The sequence below is a fragment of the Malania oleifera genome, chromosome 11 (assembly GCF_029873635.1).
Source record: "Malania oleifera isolate guangnan ecotype guangnan chromosome 11, ASM2987363v1, whole genome shotgun sequence".
Taxonomy (NCBI): Eukaryota; Viridiplantae; Streptophyta; class Magnoliopsida; order Santalales; family Ximeniaceae; genus Malania; species Malania oleifera.
Window position 1 is genome coordinate 45,227,792 of NC_080427.1, and position 22,411 is coordinate 45,250,202.

Sequence of the window (22,411 nt, forward strand, 5' to 3'; positions counted from 1 at the left end):
GTGGCTAAGAGCACTTCTGCTTGTCTAAAACAATCACATAAGCAAAGTATTTGTGGTTGAAACGGTGCCGTTCTCGATTTCTCATATTTTCTTCCTGTTTGGTTGCCTGATAGCCCATACTGCTCGCGAGCTTTGCCCGACTTCCTCACTGGGATCTCCCCGAGTCTCTGTCTCTCTCCGAGTGCGAGAGCTGTGTGTCGGTGTGAATGTGTAATGACGAGAACTCTGAAGGCATCATCTTCTAACAACAATAGCGGCAGGAGACCTACCATTCTTCATCTCGTCTGCGCTGCCGCCATTTTCTCTCTCCTCCTTTTCGCTCTCCAGTCCTCTTTCTTCACTGGTCAGTTGCTCCTATGCCTCTCTCAAACCCTAACTTCGAATTCTCCGCGCGCGCGTTGTGTTCATACTTGACATATTCTGGCTGCAGGTAACGAGAAAGTCGATGTTGTTAGAAGCGAGGAAGTTCGAATTTTGTCGGATTTCCAATCAAGTGTACAACAATGCGTGGTGGGTGTTATTTGTTACATTTTTATTTCTCAATTTTGTACCGTCGTCCATGATTTATCTGATTAAATCTGTATGTTTGCTGGATCATGTTGGATCTAAACTTCCGCTTGGCCTCATCATTTTTTGGCGGGCGGGGGTGAGCTTTTCGTTTGATTTCTTTTATTTGTGTTTCTACTTTGGAGTTCCTGTTAATTATTCCCCAATTCTCTCAATATTAAGAAGTTGCATTTGTAGCTCAATTGAATTGCTGTCTTCTGAACCGGCCCTGTTAAACTTTTGGTAAACATTAATCACTTCTAAACTGTTATCGGTTCCTGTATGTCAAAATTTGAGATACAGTATTCGAATTTAAGAGAACCACTCTTGCTAGAGACATCTAGCATGACTGATTTTTAGAGTGAGTTACCAGTCAGTGGCAGATGCAGGACCTACGGTCAGTGGGGGGCTGAAGTTTATGCATAAAGTACTTTAATTTTTTTAAAAAATGAATTATAAGGTTAATTATTTTTACAATTATTCATTTATAATAATTAATTAAAACAATGTCAATATCAATTTAAACATAAATTAGAGTCTAATCAGAACAAAAAAATTCAAACTTTCACTATATTGGGTTTCCTTGTCCCACTATTTTCTCGTTTTAATTTTGAAATAGCTCCCAATTTTTATTTATTTTGACTTAAACCTTAATCAACAGCAAGTTGAGTGGAAGCAATCCCAAAAAGACCTGCTACTTTAAGCCTCCTACATATTTAATATAAGGAGATTTTTGTCATATGAGTGGGAGCTATCACTCACCCTGGGCCCTATGTAGATCTGCCATTCTGCGAATTGTAAGTTGCATTTAGGGGCTTCAGGTTCATTTATGGAGAGCAATTTGTAATCATTTTAGAAATGAAAATGGTAAGATGGATGAGTGGATGTTTCAGCCTACCAGACTAGTTTCTAGTATGTATAAGATTATTGCTAAAATTCTTGCAGATAGGCTGAGTTTTGCAATTGGATACTCTCCATGTCCAGTTCAAAGTGCTTTTTGGGGGTCAGCGTGGATGCTGTTTTAGTAGCAGTGTGGTTGTGGAGGATGTGAGTAGGAGGAAGAAGAGGGGATTGTGTTCAAACTAGGTATTGAAAAGGCTTATGATTGAGTTAGTTGGAATTTATTTGATAAGGTTATGGCAAGAAAGGGTTTCGGGTGAGATGGAGGAAGTGGATGAGGGGATGCTTTTGTAATGCTTCTTTTTCAGTCAATAGTCAACCTATGTCGTGTTTTTCTTAAGGGGTCTAGACAAGGGGATCCACTTTCTCCTTTTCTGTTTGTTCTTGTGGTTGATACTTTGGGCAGGTTGAAAAATAGCGTGGTGGATAGAGGTTTTGTGAGAGGTTTAAGAGTGGGGAGTGAGGGGTTAGGTGGTGCCTCATATTCAGTTTTTGATGACACATATTTTTTTGTAGATGATCAGAAGGATTCTTTTTTGAATGTGCTAATGTGTGGCACTCTAGAGTCTAGAGTGGCCTTTACTTATTTGGGGATTTTTTTCCCTAGTTGGGGGTGGGGGTGGGCAGGTGTCTAAGTGACTTTATGGGTGGAAGTGCTCTTTTTTCTCTAAGTGGTCATATGACACTCATTCAGTCTTGTCTCTCTAGTATTCCTTTGTATTTCTTGCCCATTTTAATCCATCTAGGTGTAGCTAGGAGAGTTGAGAGAGTTATCATTTATTAAATATTTCATTTGGCCTAGGATTGGGGAGAAGAGGAATTGTTTGGTTAGTTGGAAGGTGATGTGTAGGTCTAAGGAAGAGTGGGGTTGGGTCTTGGTAATTTGGTTTTCTAAAAATTTGTTGAGTAAATGGTTATGGTGGTTTCCCTTAGTGGAGAATTCCTGTTGGCACAAAGCAAATTTGGCATGCATGGAAATTAGTGGGATGCAAATATGGGGATAGTGATGTTCCTTACCTAGTCCTTGAAGGTTTATTTCACAACGTTATTTTTTGTTTTATCCCATTTACTAAATTTCTCTTTGGTAATGGGTCTCAAAATTTTTTGGAAAGATGCTTGGGTGGGCGGTTGTGCTATGTTCCTTTCTTTTCGTTGCCCTTTATTGCCTATCCTCTTTGCACAATGGGATTACCTGTCTTTCTTGATTGTAAATGGGAAAAAATTTCTCAGGATTTCCATTTCCATAGGTCTCTTAATGACGGGAGGTGGATGAATTCTCAGCCTTGTTGGTTTGCTTGAGGGTTTCTTTCCTTCTAATAGGAGGGACACTTGGCTGTGGGCTGTTCATTCTTTGGGGGAGTTTTCTCAAGTCTTTTTTCAGTTCAGTTAAACCTGCTGTTTGTGCTCTATGGTTGTGTTTGGAAGGCAAAGTTAACTCAAAGATTAAAGCTTTTATTTGGTTGGTGGTTATTAACTGGGTCAACCCCATCAAGCTGTTGTAGAGTAGGGGGCCTTCTAAGAATGTGTGTTCTCTTTGATAGTTCACAGTTAGCTTCTCATGTCTTTCTGCATTGTTCTTTTTATTTTTGAAGGGTTTGGAGGATGCTTTTTGGTATGTTTTAGGGAGTATTGGATGTTCCTTCATTAGGTGGAGTATTTGTTAGCTACTTCCTTTGTGGGGTTTGGTAGGCATGGAGATGGTTTGGAGTTGTGGAAGTGTGGGATTTTTTCTCTTTTGGTGGGGTATTTAGCTGCAGAGGAATTCTCGTGCCTTTGCGGGGAAAAAGATGTCTTTGTTTTTGCTTTGGGATAGAATTCAGTACTTGGCTTTACTTTGGGCTGTTTTGCAGATGGGTGTTTAACAGGGTGTGTTTTTCAGATTTACAGTGTGATTGGAAGGCTGTGTTATTTCGATTGTAATTTTGCTATTTTATTCTAACTAGGAGGATTTTATATGCTCTTTTTTACGTACATTCTTTCTTAGTTTTTTTTTCTTCTTTTTCTTTCCACAAAAAAAAAAAAAAGATGGATGAGTGGCATAAGTCCAGATGAAGTAATCAAAAAATTCTTTGTAAGTTAGGTGTAGCACATGTAACATAGAACATGCAGAATATATGATAAGGAAAGAGCAGCAAAGGGGCTGTTTGGTATCCTTGTAAAAAATTGTAAAAAAGAAAAAAAGAACAAAAATTTAAAACTAAAAACTAAAATTGAAAAGGACGTATATGGTTAATATTTATAAAACTTGTAGAAACTAAAAGCTTGATTGAACAAGTGCTCTTTTTTTCCTTAATCAAATAACAATTAAAAAATATGATTTAAATAACGAAAAAATATAAATAAAAAAATATTATAATTATTTGAATGAATTATTATGTTTCAAACTCTCTTTTTTAGTTCTACAAGAACAATCTTATTGTATATGAAAATGAAAAAAAGTAAAAAAAAAAACTAGATGGCTTGTTATTCTTTTCTCAAAATTTTAAAACCTTTATGGATATTTTTTATTTTAATTATATTTTAAATTTGCATAGTCATTAAATTTTTGTTTTAATTGAAAATTATTTTTTAAAAAATAATTTAGTTTACAAAAGCTAATTTGTATTTTGGCACTTGTGAAAACAAATGAAAAACCATAAAATCTGGTTTTTATTTTCTTTGAGAACATCTAAAAACCCATAACGGAAACATAAAATTGGCAATGTAAACAAGCGCATTATCCTAGTCCATGTCTTCACTATATAGAAACAAAAACTATAAACTATAAACAGAAATGATACCGACGAACTTGAAGTTGTTTCAGGCACTTGCATTAGACCAAATAATGTTCCAAGTGGTGAGGGGTGGATGGGTGATTTAATATTAGAATTTAGAGGTAGGAGGGCAAGGGGTAACCTTGAGTAACTTGAAGCAAAATATTGAGGATTTTGACTCTGCTAACTTTTTGAGGCCATTGCCCAGTTGTGTGGAATGCCAGAAAAAGATTCATATGATCAACCCCACCTAGTGGGACTTAGGGCTTAATTGTTGTTATTGTTGTACTTTTTTCAGTAACTGAAATTACTGTTCTTTGAAAAATAATGCTTATGCTGTTTCTGTTCTATTCTAATATCTGTAGGCCAACAGAGGTCTTGGACTTACTGCCCACATTATTGACCACTGCAAATTGATACTCAAATTTCCTGAAGGCACCAACAGCACCTGGGTCAGCCTCTTGTTTAATATCCCTCTCTCTCTCTCTCTCTCTCTGCACTTTTTATATTTAAACGCTGATAGTATTATCCTTTGCTTGCAGTACAATGAGCAATTCAAAATATATGAACCTTTGGAGTACAATTATGATGTTTGTGATGCTATTCTACTCTGGGAACAGGTAATAGTAGTTTTTTAAAAAAATTTTTTGAATAGTTTACTTGGATAATTTCTTTTGAAGGAGATAACATCCACTAAAATTCTTGAGGTATGCAGTACCGTAACATGACTACAGTATTGACAAGAGAATATCTAGATGCTCGGCCGGATGGATGGTTAGAATATGCAGCAAAGAGGATAGCACAATTGTATGCTTTTGAACACATCCTACTTTGATTTATTGGTTTCTTAATTTTCATTGTTCTCTGAATGGTAAAAGCCAATACTTGAGATTAAGTAGCAAAGCTTTCCTTCTTTCTTTTGTTGAAGGGGGACAGGCAAATGCTATAATAGGTCTCTTTGTGAGGAACACCTTAATTTAATCCTGCCATCAAAGCCCCCCTTTCACCCTCGCCAGTTCCATAAATGTGCCGTTGTTGGGAACTCTGGTGATCTATTAAAGACAGAATTTGGGGAAGAGATCGATGGTCATGATGCTGTTATACGAGACAATGAGGCCCCTGTTAATGAGGTAAAATATTTTAAATGCTGGTGTAGATTTGAACATATTTATTTTTAGATCTTTCATTTCAGTTGCTTTATTAATTTACTGGAAAAGCAGGGCGGGCCTTGGATCAACGGTTCCAAGGAAACAGCCTCTCTGCATAAAAGTAGGGGTAAGGCTGCATATACTGTGACGACCCTCCCCCTACCCTTGCAAAGTTGGGAGCCTTATGGCCTGGGGATGCCCTTTTTTTTGTTTAGTTTCTCACTATTTCATGCAATATTAGTATGATTCTGCTAAGAGTCCTAATGATGTTCCATCTAACGAGCTAGGCTGTTGTGTTGGTTTTCACAGTGATTTGAGTATTTTGTGATTTTGTAATTCTTTGTTTTGTTCAATTTTTCCTCATTCATATTGTCCATCAGTTTTGGGCGTAACTGTTAATTTTTCCTTTTTGAAATCTCTGTAGAAATATGCGAAGCATGTTGGTTTGAAGAGAGATTTCCGGCTTGTAGTTAGAGGTGCTGCTCGTAACATGGTTACTATACTCAAGGGGTCTGGTAAGTTTGTACATTTGTTTATTTTACTTTGCTTGTTTCTGAAGATCCCTTCTCATTTTTTTTTTTTTCATCAACTATGATGAAAATCTGATATGCTGCTTATGACTACAATTTTCAATATTAGCATGTGTCCTCTAATGACAATTTGTGAGGATCAGCAGCAGGCTAATTTTCAGCCTCGCCCTCCATCATAAATATTAGTAATCTAGAATGTCTGCTGGTGCTCTCTCTCATTTATTTGGGTTCATAGTGTGCCTCTCTAGTCTTTTGATTCATCTGATAATATGATGTGCTTTGTGGCTAATATCCCAGAAACTATGCCTTAGGAGCAGCACACTAATTCGTCTCCCGGCTGCCATATTGGTCCATTGGAGGCCAGGGCTCCAGTCCCTTATGGGTAGTTTGTTGGGGTGGGAGGCTTAAAAGGATAGAATTGTCATTAGGCTGCCCCTTTGGCCCTTTGGGGCAAAATCCATCTTGTGTCCCCCAAAACAGAGGCTAATATCCCTTGTCAAGAGCATTGAGCAATGTACATCATTTGTGTTGCAATAGGGCCATTAGTTGCAGCTTTTGCATCATAGAAGCCCTCTGTGTTTCTCCCAGAGCATTTGTTTTAATCAAACTTGGAAACTTGAGAATTAGAAGTTCATTAAAAAAGAAAGAAAAAAAAAAAAAGAATTCTTAAAGACAGTATATTTGTGAGGGGGAGACTATAGATTGAAAACTTTTGGTTCTTATTTGTTGATCAGGGAAACTCCATTTGTTGGTTTTGGGGTTGGTTCAACAATTAAGAACAAAAGTTCATTTCTATTTCACCTCGGCTCCTTCTATGGTGTCTTTGGATGTGGAAAGTAAAAAGTAATATTTTCTTGCCCTCCATATCAATACTTTCCTCCTCTTTTTTTTTTTGGTGGGGGGGGGAGGGGCTGTGAACCATGAGAAATCAATACAGGTCAAGAGGGGGTGGGTGTGAACCGTGAAAAATCAGCACAGGAGGAGAGGGGTTACTAGTCTGGGACCTGCAGAGCCACATCACTGAGCAAACTGTTGACTGGAGAAGGGACTGTGAAGCCTTATAGATGCAGATTGTTTATTTATGTCACGGTATGGTTACTACTGTCTCATTTCTCTTGCAGCCGATGAAGTACTTATAATTAAAAGTGTGACCCACAGAGACTTCAATGCAATGATAAAGGTAAAATTTTCATCTCAAATGGCTAGTGTAATTGTTATTATTCAACAATCTATAGCAAAGGAAGTGAAAATAGGTATGAACTAGTATGATGATCATATGCATAAAGAAAATTATAGGCTAGATTACTTGGATTTTTCAATGACTAAATGTCAACCTATTTTCTTCTTATGCTGGTTCCAGACTTCTTCTACAGTTGACAGCCCAGACTTACTGAGAATTTGGCTAGAGCCGTGCTATATTCCTTAGAAAATTTAATAACAAACTAATAGGAAATTATCGCTCTAAAAGTATGGTTAGATAAAAAAAAAAAAAAATTTACCTTGTTGCTACATGCATTAACCTAGAGTTTTTTTCTAGAGGCATGCCACATGGTTAACATCATCCTTTACTTTTATGCAGGGTATTTCAAATCCAGTTTATCTCTTTCAAGGTATTGTATTGCGCAGAGGTGCCAAAGGAACTGGAATGAAGTCTATAGAACTAGCACTTTCCATGTGCGACATTGTTGACATTTATGGTTTCACTGTGGATCCTGGCTATACCGAATGGTCAGTTCCATTCAAACAATGCCCTTATCAATGGACTATGCTAATTCTTCTACATTTTGTTATGGCTTCTGAATTTTACACTTCATGCCTCATCATCCTTTGTCTTCTGTGAATTTTAATGCTTTACAATCTATAATATATATTTTTTCCAAAGTCCATTTGTTTACTTGCTGCACGTGGTTTCCCCTCCTCCTCCTCCTTTTTTGTCGACTTCTTTCTTTTGTCTCTAAATTCCTATGTACTCTATAGTGCTGTTTCTCATCTCAAGTTGGTCACTAAATATTGTTATGGTTCATTGGTGTTCCTTTAGGACCCGTTATTTCTCCACCCCAAGAAAAGGACACAATCCACTGCAAGGCCGGGCATATTACCAGCTTCTAGAGTGCCTTGGTGTAAGAAGTTTTGTTCCCATCACTTGCCCAACAAAAAAAAAAAAGAACATTTTCCAAAATTCTATTACTAACATATGGGGGTAAATGTGTCAGGTGATTAGGATACATTCACCCATGAGAGCAAAAAGGAATCAAGATTGGTCAGATGTGCCAGATCGAGAAATGATAAGCAGAGCTCATGCTGCAGCCTTGCGCTTAAAGAGGGGTCAGGCTGGTGGATTGGGACAGTTCGGTAGCTGTAAGGTGTGGGGCAATGTAAGCCCAGACAGCAATGGTCCAATTTCAGGATCTCCAGACATGAGTGATGTCAGGAAGAATTCAAATTACAGTAAATGGGAAGTCATGCCTATTGAGAGCCTGCGAATGGAAGCACAAGATCACTACATTCAAATGGAAGGTGTCTCTTTATACAAAATGGATGGCAATAGGTTGGATGATTTGGTGTGCGTGAGACATTCCTTGAAATCTGAAGTATAGGTGAACGTCTTGGGTTGGATCACTATATTCAAATGGAAGGTGTCTCTTTATACAAAATGGATGGCAATAGGTTGGATGATTTGGTGTGCATGAGACATTCCTTGAAATCTGAAGTATAGGGGAACTTTTTGGGTTGGTTCTTTCATGCTCCGAATAGTTGATTCCTTGGATGCAGGTATAATTAGTTTGACATAGAAAGCAAGAACCGTTTCTAAGTTATAAGTCTGCACCATCACTCATTTTGTCCATATTGAAGCAAGCATAGAGGTGATATCCTTCTGGAAGATATGATCCGTAGCAGCCTGATGATAGAAATAAACTTTTTAACCCCCACATTTGCAAAATCCTCGAGAAACCTCAGCACTTTGTATCCAGTGTCTTGACCTAATGTAGATTTTCTTGCAGGTTTCTGAATGCAAGGTCGAAGGAAATCCCAAAAGCTGTATTTGATTTTTATTATGCTGTTTATGAGTTTCTTTTTCTTGGGTTGAGACTGCTGTACAGTTGATGGCCGTGCCGTTGGGAGCCGGGGATTCAGGATACTTCAGACATCAGAGAAAGAATCGTAATTTTTTGTGATTATGCAAAATGGGAGTAACGGGCTGATTTGATTTTCGACGAGGGCAGGTAGTCGTATATTTTTCTGATAAATTAGGAACCATTATAGAAGCTACTTTTTGTGCTTGATGGCGGATTTTTATTTTTATTTTTTATTAGTCATTGTTTATTTATTGTATCATTGCATATAGAAACTTTGATGCCTTGGAATGAGGCCAGAATACACCTTTCTTTCATCTCCATACAATAATTGCCGTGAATGCGCTTTTGTTAGAAATGGCTGGTATAATCCTAAATGCTAATATTATTTTTTATTATTAACTAGGATATATATATATATTGATCTAGGACGCTCGAGGAAGGACCCACTGCATCTTAATGTTTTCATTTTTACTGCATGTGTTTGTTAAATATGCCATTTTTCAATTTTTGAACATTCAAATCTGTAAGACAGATGATGATTCTACAAAAAATTTTAAATCTTAAGAATATTCGGCAAAATAACATCAAGCGCAATTTGATCTATTCTGATTCAATTTAACTCTAAGCATCTTATTGCCCCCTTTTATTTTTTCCCCAAGTTGAATTTCGAGGTATACATGGAGAAATTAATGATTTGAATAGCTGCTCTTCAATTTAAAATAAGATGGAATAAAGTAAGACTTTTGAGAATGTAGGTAATAGCGCTATTCCATATATGTTCTTTTTTATTTCATTCAATATGTAATTTTCACTTCCCTGTTTGTTTATGGTATTAATACAATTTTTTGTATAATTAATATTGTTAATCTATCATAATTAATCTATTTCTAAAAATAGTTATTTCTTCAAACAAACACGGGATAAGAGTCTTGCCACCTCAAAACTTAAATGTTTTGGTTATTTCATACTGCAGCTTTTTCTTGTCGTGTGATTTAAATTGATGTCTTTTTTGTGCAACTTGACTGAGTTGGTGTTGATTATGAATTTATTAACTAAATCATTGGGGTCGAGTTACAGAATTAGGCAACAAAAAAAGAATAAAAAATATCAAAATTTTTAAAAAGGAGATATGTATTATTGTGATTAAATATCAACCAAAAAATGTGACAATTACACTAGTGCTTGTTTCATTTTCTAGTTAATAAGAGAGTGGGTGACAAAGATTCCTTCGAGATACGGGTGCTGCTCATTGTGGCGTAGACATATCTTCATTGGCACCTCCCAGTTAAATTGGTAAACCATCATATCATAGATTCATAATCATACTTCAATAACAAAATTACACATAATAACTCGTAACAAATGAACCAAGTGAAATGCTCGACCATTTTAAACACTCAAGTTTAAAAGGTTTTTAACACACCACATCTAGAAGGGGGAAAAAACGAGTGAAAAAAAAGACAACTTTAAAAGGTCTTAAGACAACACATCTAGAAGGAAAAAAATGACAAAAAGAAAAAAGATTTAACTGCACCGAACAAAAAAAATGATATGAAAAGCAGCAGCATACATCAGTCCCACATTCACTTCCTACCATGGATCTTAACTGCCTGCCTGTTCCTCTTCTTGACGCCAGATTTGGCAACCTTAAGGCTCCTATGCACAGCACTCAGCCTTGCAAGGGCTGCATTCTTCAGATCCACCCTATAGTGATTATTTGCCACCTGCAAAATTGATTTTTTTTTTTTTAAAACTAATTTTTAATGTTTCACTCCATTAAGCAAAATTAACATGGCAATTGCAGCAACTTTTATGAACAAATATAGTAACAGGTCGTGTTAGAACAAGTGGACTAATCAAACCAATGAAAAAAGCACGTGAAGCAGAAACCTGTTCGGTCATGGAGGTGTCAGAGGCAACCTTTGGGGCTGGCATGGCCTAGTGCCATTACTGATCCTCGTGATGGGTATTGACTCCTCTAACGTCTTAATGCTTCCTTTTACCGAAGTTAGAATGATGCAAAAAGCTCCTATCACCCCCAGCATTACAATTGGCACTAACTGAACAACCCAAGAAAAGCTTGGGAGCAAGCTATTAGCATCCATGAGGGTTGTCTGAAACTTCCATGAGGGATTAAGAGCTCCATGGATGACACTATTGAATATTGTGTTGCACATTTACCCTCGAGACTCGTATGCAAGGATCAAATGTGTGCCCATTGTTTCACTTAGTCTACCATCTTGTACCAATTGGGGTTCAAAGGACCACTGCATCTTTTCATGCCTTCTTGGGCAATGTAGCATGCCGCTTTACAAAAGGCGACAGCCTACGAAGATTACCAGCATATATGCCCACTCAAGAAGTATCTTGTGGGGCCGAGAGCAACCCTTAATGGTTGTGTGAATTTAGCACAACCCCCTTGATGATTTGGGATATTGTTCCTTTGTTAAAACACTAGTTCACAACATAGTTATCCCAACAAAAAACCTTCATGTACAGGACTTGGACCATAGAATGGATGAACACGACAGCACAGTACTTGCTGATCTATTTATTGTTGCCTCCAGGAATGATTGGGCAAAAGTGAACCCTATGGCCTTTGAATTCAGCCAGCATGGGACACTACCAATAGAATAAAACTCCAGTACTATACCTATTAGCTTGCCTACAACATACTATAAGTACTTGCTTGCCCAGATATATCATTCAAAAATAAAGTACTCCACTACATCACTCCCTATTAAACACAGAACACGTTGTTAAGACATTATTTGGACCCTGGAAAGCTGGAAGCTTCAAAGCCAAAAGTAACATGTGCATTTCTTCAAAGTATCCATGTTATGGATTCTTCTTACATGTTAGCTTCTCATCTCTACAGGGAAAAGGAAAAAAGAAAGTGCTGGCAGAAGGCATTGAACATTTGATTTAATGTAGGCTGCAGCTAAGCTTTCAAAATAAAAACTTCCAACAATAAAAAAAGTTGGGGAATATTCCCATGGACTGATACTAAAAACTGTAAAAATCTTTCATCTGAGATTGCCTTTCAACATGGTTTAAAGCTTTTACTGATGCCAATGCATGATAAATATCTGTACTAGTATAAACTAATCAGATTTATTGTACCAACATCAATTAAACACCTAAAACAAAGTTTTTTTTCAAATATCAGATGTATCATTATCTATTCTACCATGCATCAAAACATTATAAGAGAAAAAAAGTAAAAGTTTCTTGGATGGCACTGCAAAACAAACAACAACCAAGCTTTTTAAGTCCCACTAAGTGGGGTCAACCATGAATCTTTTTACATTCCACCATAGTACCATGTACCAAACAAAACAAGACAAAAAAAAGAGAGAGTAAAGTTTATTGATTGGCACTACAAAAGAAACAACAACTAAGCTTTAAGTCACACCAAAGTGGTGCCAACTACATGAATACTCTTCCACCAGTCAACATGATTTAAGGCAAGATTCTCTGAAAGTAGGGTATTGTTTACTCATTTTCTTGATCTAAGTTATTCTAGGTCCACTCCTCTCTCCCCCTCCCCCTCCCCCTCCTACTGCCATCAACAACAACCAACTCATCCCTCCTCTCTAGTGTGTTATTGTTTCACCTATATTGCAAATACTGAACAATCTGAATCACCCTTCCCTAATTTATCTTGCATAGGAGCTACACCTAACTTATGACAAATATGTTCGTTCCTTAGTTTATTTTTTGTATTGTACTACTTAAACCATTTTAATATCCGCAATCTACAACCTATACTTTCCTTTTAGTTTTAACACTACTCTACAATCACAAAATATGCAAATTCCACATGTATTTTTTAACTTTTGAATTACAATTTCTTAACTTTCTCCTTCAGCTTACATAATAGCATGGTTTTAAAATTCAGACCAGTATACACACAGACACACATAACCAGATTATAATTTGCCATTAGCTAATTGAGATAAATCAATAACAACGCCCAAGATAATTTATGTATACCTTTTCTTACTATTTTAGAAGCATTCTTGAATTGTTACATGGTAGTGACTAGTAACAAATATTTGATGCAATTTTAAAAATTAAGGATATAAATATTAACATTCTAATTCATTTGTACATTACATGCATGTATTTGATTATGTATATTTGTAACCTAAATCTTGCATATATTTATTTTTTTGTTCAACAATTTACTCGAGACATATGGATGGTTGTATTAGTAACCTCCTCATACTTCTTGTTTCAGGTGCAGGGTTCAAGTTTTGTTAGCCTCATTTTCTAAATTTTTTGTTAAAAGGGACCAGGCCACCCTAGCCAGTCCACTGGGTGTGACAGAGTCAGGCCTTGTCACCTGGTTTGGCTGGGTTCATCCCAGTTCCCTTCAAATTCAGGTTTCCTGTTGTATTCAGACTGGTGAACTGACGGGGCTATGATCCAGCCCAGTCCGACCAGCTGCCCAGGTTCTAAAACCATGCATACTAGATCCAACGTACAAAATCTATAAGTGCTAAGAATTTCTAAACTACTAAGTTTAATATTTTCCCTACTATTCCTCCTAACAACAACTGCATTTCATGTACTTATTTTGCTTCTAGTTATCTTAAAATATCTAAATTCTAAAGTTTCACTCTATAACTCTAACTTAGATCCCACTTCACCTCTAGTTCTGTCAATCAAGATAGCATCATCTGCCAACAACATATTCGAGTGCCATGAAATCTCATTTTTTACTTGTAGTAAATTCAACCACAATTAAGAAAAAAAAAAACTCAAAAGCAGACCATAGATATACACCTTATAACCTATTGAAGATTTCCTAAACTCTCAATCTAGAGTCATGTCCTTACATGTCCTCAGACCGGACATTATTCCATCATGCATATCCTAAATGACATCTATATACCACCTATCCCTTTTTCCTTTCTAAAATCAACCAGAAAACTTCCTTAGATACCCCATTATATGCTTTTTAATTAGGTACCCCATTACAAGAACCGTAAGCAAGTCTTTCTTTATCAAAAACCTTTTTGTTAGTCTTCTTAACAGATATATAGCTACTATAGTTTGTGTCACGCATAAACCAAACTAAAAATTTTAAAACCTCAGGGTTTTTTTGTTATTGTCTTTGTTTTTTGTTTTCTGTTTCCACAATGAAGAAACAAATTATAAAAGACACGTTTGTTTACGTTATTAGTTTTCTATTTTTGTTGCCGGTTTTCAGCCGTTCGACAAAAAACTGAAAACCAGATTTTATGATTTTCAGCTGTTTTGACAACCTCGCATAAATTGGTGGAAAATGATTCATATAGCCGGCCCCACCTAGTAGGACTTAAGGCTTGGTTTTGTTGTTGTTGTAGTTGTTTTGGCAACCTATTGCCAGCACTTTTAATATCCAAAAACATTTTTTTTGAATTAAATTATTCATTTTATAAACTTTTAAATTAAAATAAAAAATTAAATGATTATATGAATTTAAATCTAATTAAAATAAATATATATAAATTTTAAGAAATAATAATAAAGCTAATTACAAAACACTTTTACTATTTTTCAATTGTCATATTCAATAAAATTTTTATTATAAAGTAAATTTTGAAAATAGAAAAGTTAAATAAAATAATTATAATAAATTTTATTGTTATTAAATTAATTTTTAAATGTGCATTATTTGTAATTTTATTATTTTAATTATATTTTTATAATATTATTTGATTTAAAGATGAAAATGAGCACTTTTTAATTAAATTTTAATTTATATTAGTTTTATAAATATTAATCAAACAAGTTATTGGTTTCTAGATTTTAGTTTATGTTTCTAGTTTTTGGTTTTCGTTTCTCTAATTTTTTACAATGACACCAAACAATCCCTTAGTTTCTAACCTTCATTTTTGTTCAATTATCATTTCCCAAAGTTTCATTGTATGATTTAATTCCACAATAGTAAACTGGTAATTATACTTTTAAATATCTTCTGACATTTGCATATAGGTATTACAGTGCTTTTTCTTTGGCATTTCCTTTTTATTAAATAAACTAGTTAACCGTAAACTCCATTATCTCCTAAGAGTTTCCAAGTTTCAATTGGGATTTGGGCTCAGATTTCCATTTGTGATCATATTTAATTAATACTCAACTGAAATGGCTAAATTTTGCAAATAAATCTCAGATTTTTAGCCTTTTCTTCATTTATTAAAGTTTAAGCCTCAAATTGTTTTCGTAAAATAATTTATAAAAACAAGTTCATTATTTTTTCTTTTTTAACATCTTGATAATCTTCTTCTTTAACTAAAAACTATCATCCTCATATAAATATACTAGTAAATATATCACCTACATTACACGTGATTGCATAAAATAATAGTGCAGAATATTTTTATAATTATTAATAAGGTTTAGGTATATTTTTAAAACAAAATAACAATATATTATATCAATTCAGTTTAAAAATATTAAAGTATGAGCATGCAAAGTTATTTATAAAAATTTATGTCTTGTTTAAAATTATAAATACAAACATAAACATGAGACACTATTCATGACACCACTTAGGTACAAGGGACATAAAAAAAATTTTAAGAAAAAGAGATGATACAACAAGTATGCTCTAATAAAATTATTTTAAATATTAAAAATCAATATTTATATGATGTTATAAATAAAAAATTAAATAAGTACTCATACATTTTTATTATTTTTTATTTTTGTAAAAAATCTCATTGCAAGACTTCTTCCAATGAAAACAATAAGAAGTTTTTGCAATTTTTGTAAATTATGACATGCTAACTAAAATCTTTATCATTATTATTTTCTGTTTACTCAAATGACCAACTTCAAATAAATTTAAAAATTTATTTAGGAGGGTTCTTATCCTCCTTTCAGTATAACTCCTTATCCTTTTCTTTAATATATCTTATTTTTCTATTAAAAAAACTTCAAATAAATTTACAATTTATTATTTGGAAGATATTTCTAGGTCTACAGATGCATAGACCTAGAAATAAATTGTTACTTTTGGTTTATTTTTTGTTTTATCCCATTTAGTGTGTACGAGTGTGCAAATAGATACATATAGACACTGTTAGTTTATTTTATTTTTAACCAAACTTTTAGGGTCAAATATTAACTTATGGACATTTTAAGTGTAATTTTATCTAATTTTAATTTTAATTTTAATTTTAATTTCTATATAGCTTAGAAATTTAATTCTTAGTAATTTTTTGTCTTACTTTCAAATGGTAAGGATATTTTTTTTCACAAAATGATTTATACTATTCATACTACCATATGTACTATAGAAGTTTACTTCTTTTTTTTTCCCCAAAATGTTTGATCTTAATTACTTCAAAAAGGCAACCATATTTTTGCAAACAATTTTATTTACAATATTCATACTTCTATATATAAAACATAAACCTCCTGTTTTGAGAATATCTGGTCTTATTTTCAAAAAGTAAGGATGTCTTTATCCAAAAAATGATTTAGACTAATCATATTTTATGTATCATATAGATTTGTTACTTAAGCCTCTACTCCTTTCTCTAGTTATAGAAAGTTTAATTTTGTAATTTTAATTGTAAGAAGTTGAATTCAGTTTATTTATGTTCATTACTGATTATTTGAGTACGGTATAAAATATCTATAATCAAAAAATCATCGTCACATTGAGGTAAATGACTTAGTAGACCATTGCACATAGGTTGGTACCACTAGATATCATTAGATTTAAAGGCCTGGCTCCAACAAATATTATTGCATTTAGAAAGCCTCCACCCATGCATATAGGACCAGGATGTATTGTTGCATAGTGTCACAGTCCCACACCAAATGTATACTAGGAAGATCTTGGGCTTATAAGGATGGTTTTGGCTCTGACTATGTGAGACGCCTTTTATAGGACAAACCTGTGAGACTAGTGAGCCAAAACAGACAATACCTCATCAGAGTTGGGCCCAAGACCATTATATTTGGTACCACAATCACCCTAGGGGTACTATCATGTGGGTGGATCCTACACAGAGGTATAAGCCACTCTAACGAGAGCGTTAGAGATCGGACAGGAGTCTATCACAGTCCCACCTCAAATGTGTACTAGGGAGATCCTGGGCTTACAAGAATGGTTTGGGCTCCGACAAGGTGAGACACTTTTTATAGGACAAACTCATGAGGCTAGTGGGACAAAGAGAACAATACCTCACAGCAGTTGGGCCCAAGACTGTTATACATAACATTTCAGCCAATCAACAAATTCCAAAGATCAGTCACCTCAAACATAATTGAGTATGCTATAACAAAACAATGCCAAGGGTTCTATATATGGCTACGAAAACCATTTGGTATACTACCAAAAAACATGACACCTAACATGAAATACATGGAGAAATATTTTAGGTCTATTTTTTTGACTAGTGCTCCCAAACTTTTGTCACAAGAAACCAAAGAACAAAATAGGGTCAACATAAATTTCAAGATTTCAGAATTTACTGACACAAAAAGAGCATCTAAATCCCTTTCATTTAGTTATTTCATAATTTCATATCTAGCATTAAGTTTGAACGTACTTAACAATAACATTAGAGAATTCGTTAATAGCATTAGGTTTGAACGCACTTAATTTCATAATTTCACATCTAAATAACATTAGAGAATTCGTTCATACCCAGAGTTTTCTACTGCACTGTCAAAACCAACAACTAAACAACTTGCTGGGTCAAGAACAATGTCACCTAGAACACGGATTGTTCTGATTCATGGAATCGCAACAAGATCGTGGTATGGCGCCTGCTCTAAAATGTGGAACATTAGGGGTACACATATATAGATATATTGGTGAAGAATAAGCTATAGCACTTGTACTTATGGGAATGGATAAATAATGAGTTAGGATGGACTCATAATGTGATAATTCCCACTTTCTTTTTATTAACTAATAAAAAAATCTAATGTGAAAAATGTTGAACTAAAACTTAGGATCGTCAGATTTATCATTCTGGAATAAAAATGTACCACGTTTTGGAACATTTGTACCACAATGCGGTCTGCTAGGGTGTTAGGGTTTTCTGGTAACTAAGGTCAAGATATTGCTACTCCAACAGAGTTTTTTCCTGGTTTATCCTTTTTTTAAAAATATATATTAAATAATATCTTTTTTGAAAAAATAATTCCCGAAATGACTCTGACGTAATCTCACTACTTGGTCCAGCGAGATTTAAACAAATCTCGCTGAACCAAGTAGCGAGATTTGCCACGTGTCACGCCCAAAATAAAACATAGGCAAATCTTGCTACTTGATCTAGCGAGATTTGCTTGTCACGCGTCTAGATATAATTGGGCTGCCATTTAAATCTCGCTACTTGATGCAGCAAGATTTGTTTAAATCTCGTTACACCAAATAGTGAGATTTGCTGTGCATATGGAAAATCCCTTTATGGCAAATGTTTAATGACATGCCAAAATATCTTTAATTACACAAGTGTTTGAAATTTCGCTTGCGTAATTTACAAAAAAAGTATATAGAGAGAAAATCCCTTTATGGCAGATGTTTAATGACATACCAAAATGCCTTTAATTATGCAAGCGTTTGAAATTTTGCTTGCGTAATTTACAAAAAAAAGTATATAGAGAGAAAATCCCTTTATGGCAGATGTTTAATGACATACCAAAATACCTTTAATTATGCAAGCGAAATTTTCTCTCTATATACTTTTTTTGTAAATTACGCAAGAGAAATTTCAAACTATATTAATTAGGGAAAAGCACAATGCATAACAGAATCTCGCATGCAGCTGGAACCACTTGCAGTTTCTAGTTGATTATAACATTGGTTGTTTGCATTATATATGCATTTAAATGATGTAATTGAGTTAAGGGTGACATTTTGTTTTTTGAGTTCAATCTCTGCAATTTGCGCTTGTTCTAACTTGTGTAATTATTTTATAAGATCAAGTAAATTGATATTGCTTTTGAGCAATTTTAGCAACCACTTCTTCCTATCAGTTCTTTTATGGATTGTGAAGGCCATCAAAATTGATGTTATTTAAATTGCGTTTAAAGCATATCATACCATACCATCTGAAAAATTATCACTGATTTAAGAAAATTTATTTTTTTTAAAAAAATAAACAAGTTCCTTGGCATGAATAGACAAAGCTTATGGCTTAGACGAAAATAAAGTGGTGGAATTAGAATATTACAGGCGAGGTCATCGGTATGATTCTTCATATAGGTCTGTGTGTAAAGAAACGTAATATATATATATATATGTTTAGCTATCTAAGTAAAAGATGAAACAAAATAAAATAAAATATAACAAATGAGTTAGCAAAAAATTAATTTTATACACCATTAATATTTGTTTTCTTAATTTTATCTAAAATTTAAAGTACATTCTTATTTCTTATAATATTTAATTTTCAAAAAAAAATAAACAAAAATAATTTATATTTTTCTTTCTTTCAAACAAAATCTTGAATCCACAAATGATTATGAATGAGCTTGTACACTATTTGCAGTAATAAAAGGTGAACTATTATTCTTATTATTTAAAAAAAAAAAGACAATTCTCTATAAAACAAAGATTTTTTATCTAATGTTTTACGTTAATGCAGCTGAAAATTGGATTGGGATTTGGGAGATAAGCAGCTAGTGAAGTATATAGGCAGGGCCTTTCCTTTAGTTGGATTCAACAAAATAGTTATTTATTTAAATAAGATAAAATACAGTTTAAATTTTGGTATGTCGTTAAACATCTGCCATAAAGGGATTTTCTCTCTATATACTTTTTTTTGTAAATTACGCAAGCAAAATTTGAAACGCTTGCGTGATTAAAAATATTTTGGCATGTCATTAAACATCTGCCATAAAGGGATTTTCCATATGCACAGCAAATCTCACTACTTGGTGCAGCGAAATTTAAATGGCAACCCAATTATATCTAGACGTGTGGCAAACAAATTTCGCTAAAACAAATAGCGAGATTTGCCTATGTTTTATCTTGGGCATGACACGTGGCAAATCTCGCTACTTGGTCCAGCGAGATTTGTTGGACCAAGTAGCGAAATTACGTCAAAGACATTCCGAAAATTATTTTTCCAAAAAAGGCATTATTTATTTTATTTATTTAAAAAAAGGATAAACCAGGAAAAAACTCTACTCCAACAACATTTACTGAAAAGCAGTGGATCAAAAGAACTCAGAAAATCAGTCCCCAACCAATCAAAGAACACAATTAAGAATTAAGCATTTAAAATAACCCCAGCACATAACTTACCTGGTTTACAACTGCTTTTGCCATGCGCCGGAACTCCTTCTTCATGGCAGACTTGTGAAGCAAAAGTGCAGGCTTGTTCTGCTTCTTGGTCTTGGTGGTTGCAAGCAACACAGAACTGTCCTTGCCAGGTTGAATAGTAACTGTTTTCTTATTTGCCAACCCTGACAATCACATCAGGAAGTGAATACAACCCTTATTAGTTTTTATTAAACGTGCCTCTTCTTTTCTTTTCTTTTTTTCCGTTCTTCACAATACTTAAAAATGCAGACACAGTAAACAGCCATTGGTAGTCTCAAAGGGGAAATGAATATGATAAAGATCCTCTACTGTTTCTCTTTTGTGGAGTTTTGTAGAGTTAAAAAAATGTGTCAATTTCTTCCTTAAACTCCCCACACAAATGATGACATTATCAGATCTGTTGAAAAAAAAAATTGGATGATTTTGATTTAACAAACTTTAGGTAAATTTGTTTCCGAATTAGTAAAAAAGTTAAAACACTCGAATCAAGATCCTCTGGATTTTCTATTCAGTAGAGTTTTGCTAAGTTAAAATTCGTGTATATCTCTCTCCCACTCCCTCTCTCCCACAAATACAAAAGTAACTTGAGATTATCTCCTCTGTCAAAATAGGTTGGATGGTTCAGGTTTAACGAACTCCAGGACTCTGCAGGTTTTGTTGCTTAAACATTCTAGCCAATGCGTTTAATGCATCAATTTGATTTTCATGCTTTCAAAAACCAAAAAACTCAAAAAAAAAAAAAAAAAAGGTGTTACTAAACAAAATTGAAACAACAAAGTCAATGAAAACTCGCGTTAATCTCCTTAAAAATTCAGCCTTCATTTGCCTCCTTCGAAACCGAAAAAAAAAAAAAAAAAATGCTTAGTTTTTTCCCCCTTCACTTCTGTTCTTTCCCGGGAACCAAACATAACATTGAAAGCAACTAAGCCAACACGTAGGTCAACAACAAAACTACACCATACCAGAATACTTGTAGGAGTTAAGGTTGTAGAGATTGTTGCTCTCCTTGCTGAACTGCACTCTTGAGGTGCCGTTACCGAACTCCTTCACGAGAAAGGAGTTGTTTTTCTTCACGATCTCCCATATCAATGCCCCCGGAACCGTCGCCATATCAGCAACACCTGCAAATGTACAGCGGAAGCCGAGAGCGATGACGGAGGCGCCCGAAGAGAACCAGAGCAAAAGAGTCTGTCTAGGGCTTTTACCCACAGGTTAGGGCTTAAGACTCGAATTGGGAAGGATTTTTTATTTTTAAAAAATAATTATATGCACGAGTTCTCATGCTTTTTTCTTATTAATTATTTATTTATTCTTACTATTGTACTTTTATTTTTCCATAAATTTTTGTTTGACAGTAGCATGTCTAACATAAATTATTAACATCACCAAAGGCGATAAGATTTATGTTTCTTACTTAATTAAATATTTAAGAATATTTTTTCTTTTTTCTCAAACTTTAAATTTTGAGTCTTTTAACTTCCAAATCCTAAATTTAAAACTTTTTTAGATAAAATCTACGGAGCTCGCAACTTAAGTAGCATATAAAACTCCTTTTAATGGAAAGGTTGCTCTTTTGTAATCGATTGGTCGTAAGTTCGAGTTCAAGGAAACAATCTATATGTATCTACATAAGTAGAGATAAGACTGCGTATACTGTGACGATCCTCCCCTTGCCCTTGTGAAACGAGGAATCTTATGGCCAAGGGATGTGCTTATACAATAAATCAAATCTTAATTCCTACTTGGAGAGGTTGGCCAATGGCCACGCAGATTTTTTTATTTTTTTTTTGCAAATACACATAATCGAGAGCATTCTTTTTATAATTTAAAAGTTGTTAAATTTTTCCACGTTATCTAATTTAGTTTTTTTTTTTTTTTTTTGCATCTTCCTCTTTTACTACCAATAAAAATAACTCACTCTCTTTTTTTTATTAGTGAACTATTTTGGCATGCATTATAGGTGCTCAAACCCTATAAGCCGTCTCTTTTCTTGTCTTATCCTCCGCAGATGCTATGCTTAACTTATCATAAATATAATCAACTCTTTATTTATCTTTTCATTTTATACTAGTCATCCACCTTAATGTTCATGTTTTAGCAACTTTTACTTCTTGAATTCATTTAAAATGACTAACATCACTTATAAAACTCTCCTTTCAATTAATATTATACGATC

General features: G+C 34.1%; 2 protein-coding genes and 1 non-coding gene across 4 annotated transcripts; 1 reads left to right on the forward strand and 2 right to left on the reverse strand.

Annotated features, from left to right (window-relative positions):
- Positions 1-52: 52 nt before the first annotated feature.
- Positions 53-9,274, forward strand: LOC131167726 (sialyltransferase-like protein 1). Of its 2 annotated transcripts, XR_009140141.1 has the most exons (12): positions 73-343; positions 431-510; positions 4,565-4,651; positions 4,742-4,819; positions 4,915-5,006; positions 5,128-5,329; positions 5,772-5,862; positions 6,999-7,057; positions 7,457-7,605; positions 7,916-7,997; positions 8,091-8,649; positions 8,880-9,274. XR_009140141.1 is itself a non-coding variant. In XM_058126590.1 (11 exons), the coding sequence occupies exons 1-11, from the start codon at positions 214-216 to the stop codon at positions 8,472-8,474; spliced, it is 1,434 nt and encodes a 477-aa protein (XP_057982573.1). In that variant the 5' UTR covers positions 53-213; the 3' UTR covers positions 8,475-9,274. The 2 variants fall into 2 exon arrangements, 1 of the variants encoding a protein (XP_057982573.1); XM_058126590.1 differs by having other exon boundaries at positions 53-343; positions 8,091-9,274.
- Positions 9,275-10,239: 965 nt separating this feature from the next.
- On the reverse strand, positions 10,240-21,595 carry LOC131167727 (large ribosomal subunit protein eL28y-like). Its single transcript, XM_058126591.1, has 3 exons — positions 21,198-21,595; positions 20,218-20,378; positions 10,240-10,678 (listed from the first exon to the last, which is right to left on the reverse strand). The coding sequence occupies exons 1-3, from the start codon at positions 21,343-21,345 to the stop codon at positions 10,538-10,540; spliced, it is 450 nt and encodes a 149-aa protein (XP_057982574.1). The 5' UTR covers positions 21,346-21,595; the 3' UTR covers positions 10,240-10,537.
- LOC131143600 (small nucleolar RNA R24) lies at positions 11,744-11,833 on the reverse strand. The gene has a single exon (XR_009133585.1). It is a non-coding gene; the product is annotated as a small nucleolar RNA R24 (small nucleolar RNA).
- Positions 21,596-22,411: the final 816 nt, after the last annotated feature.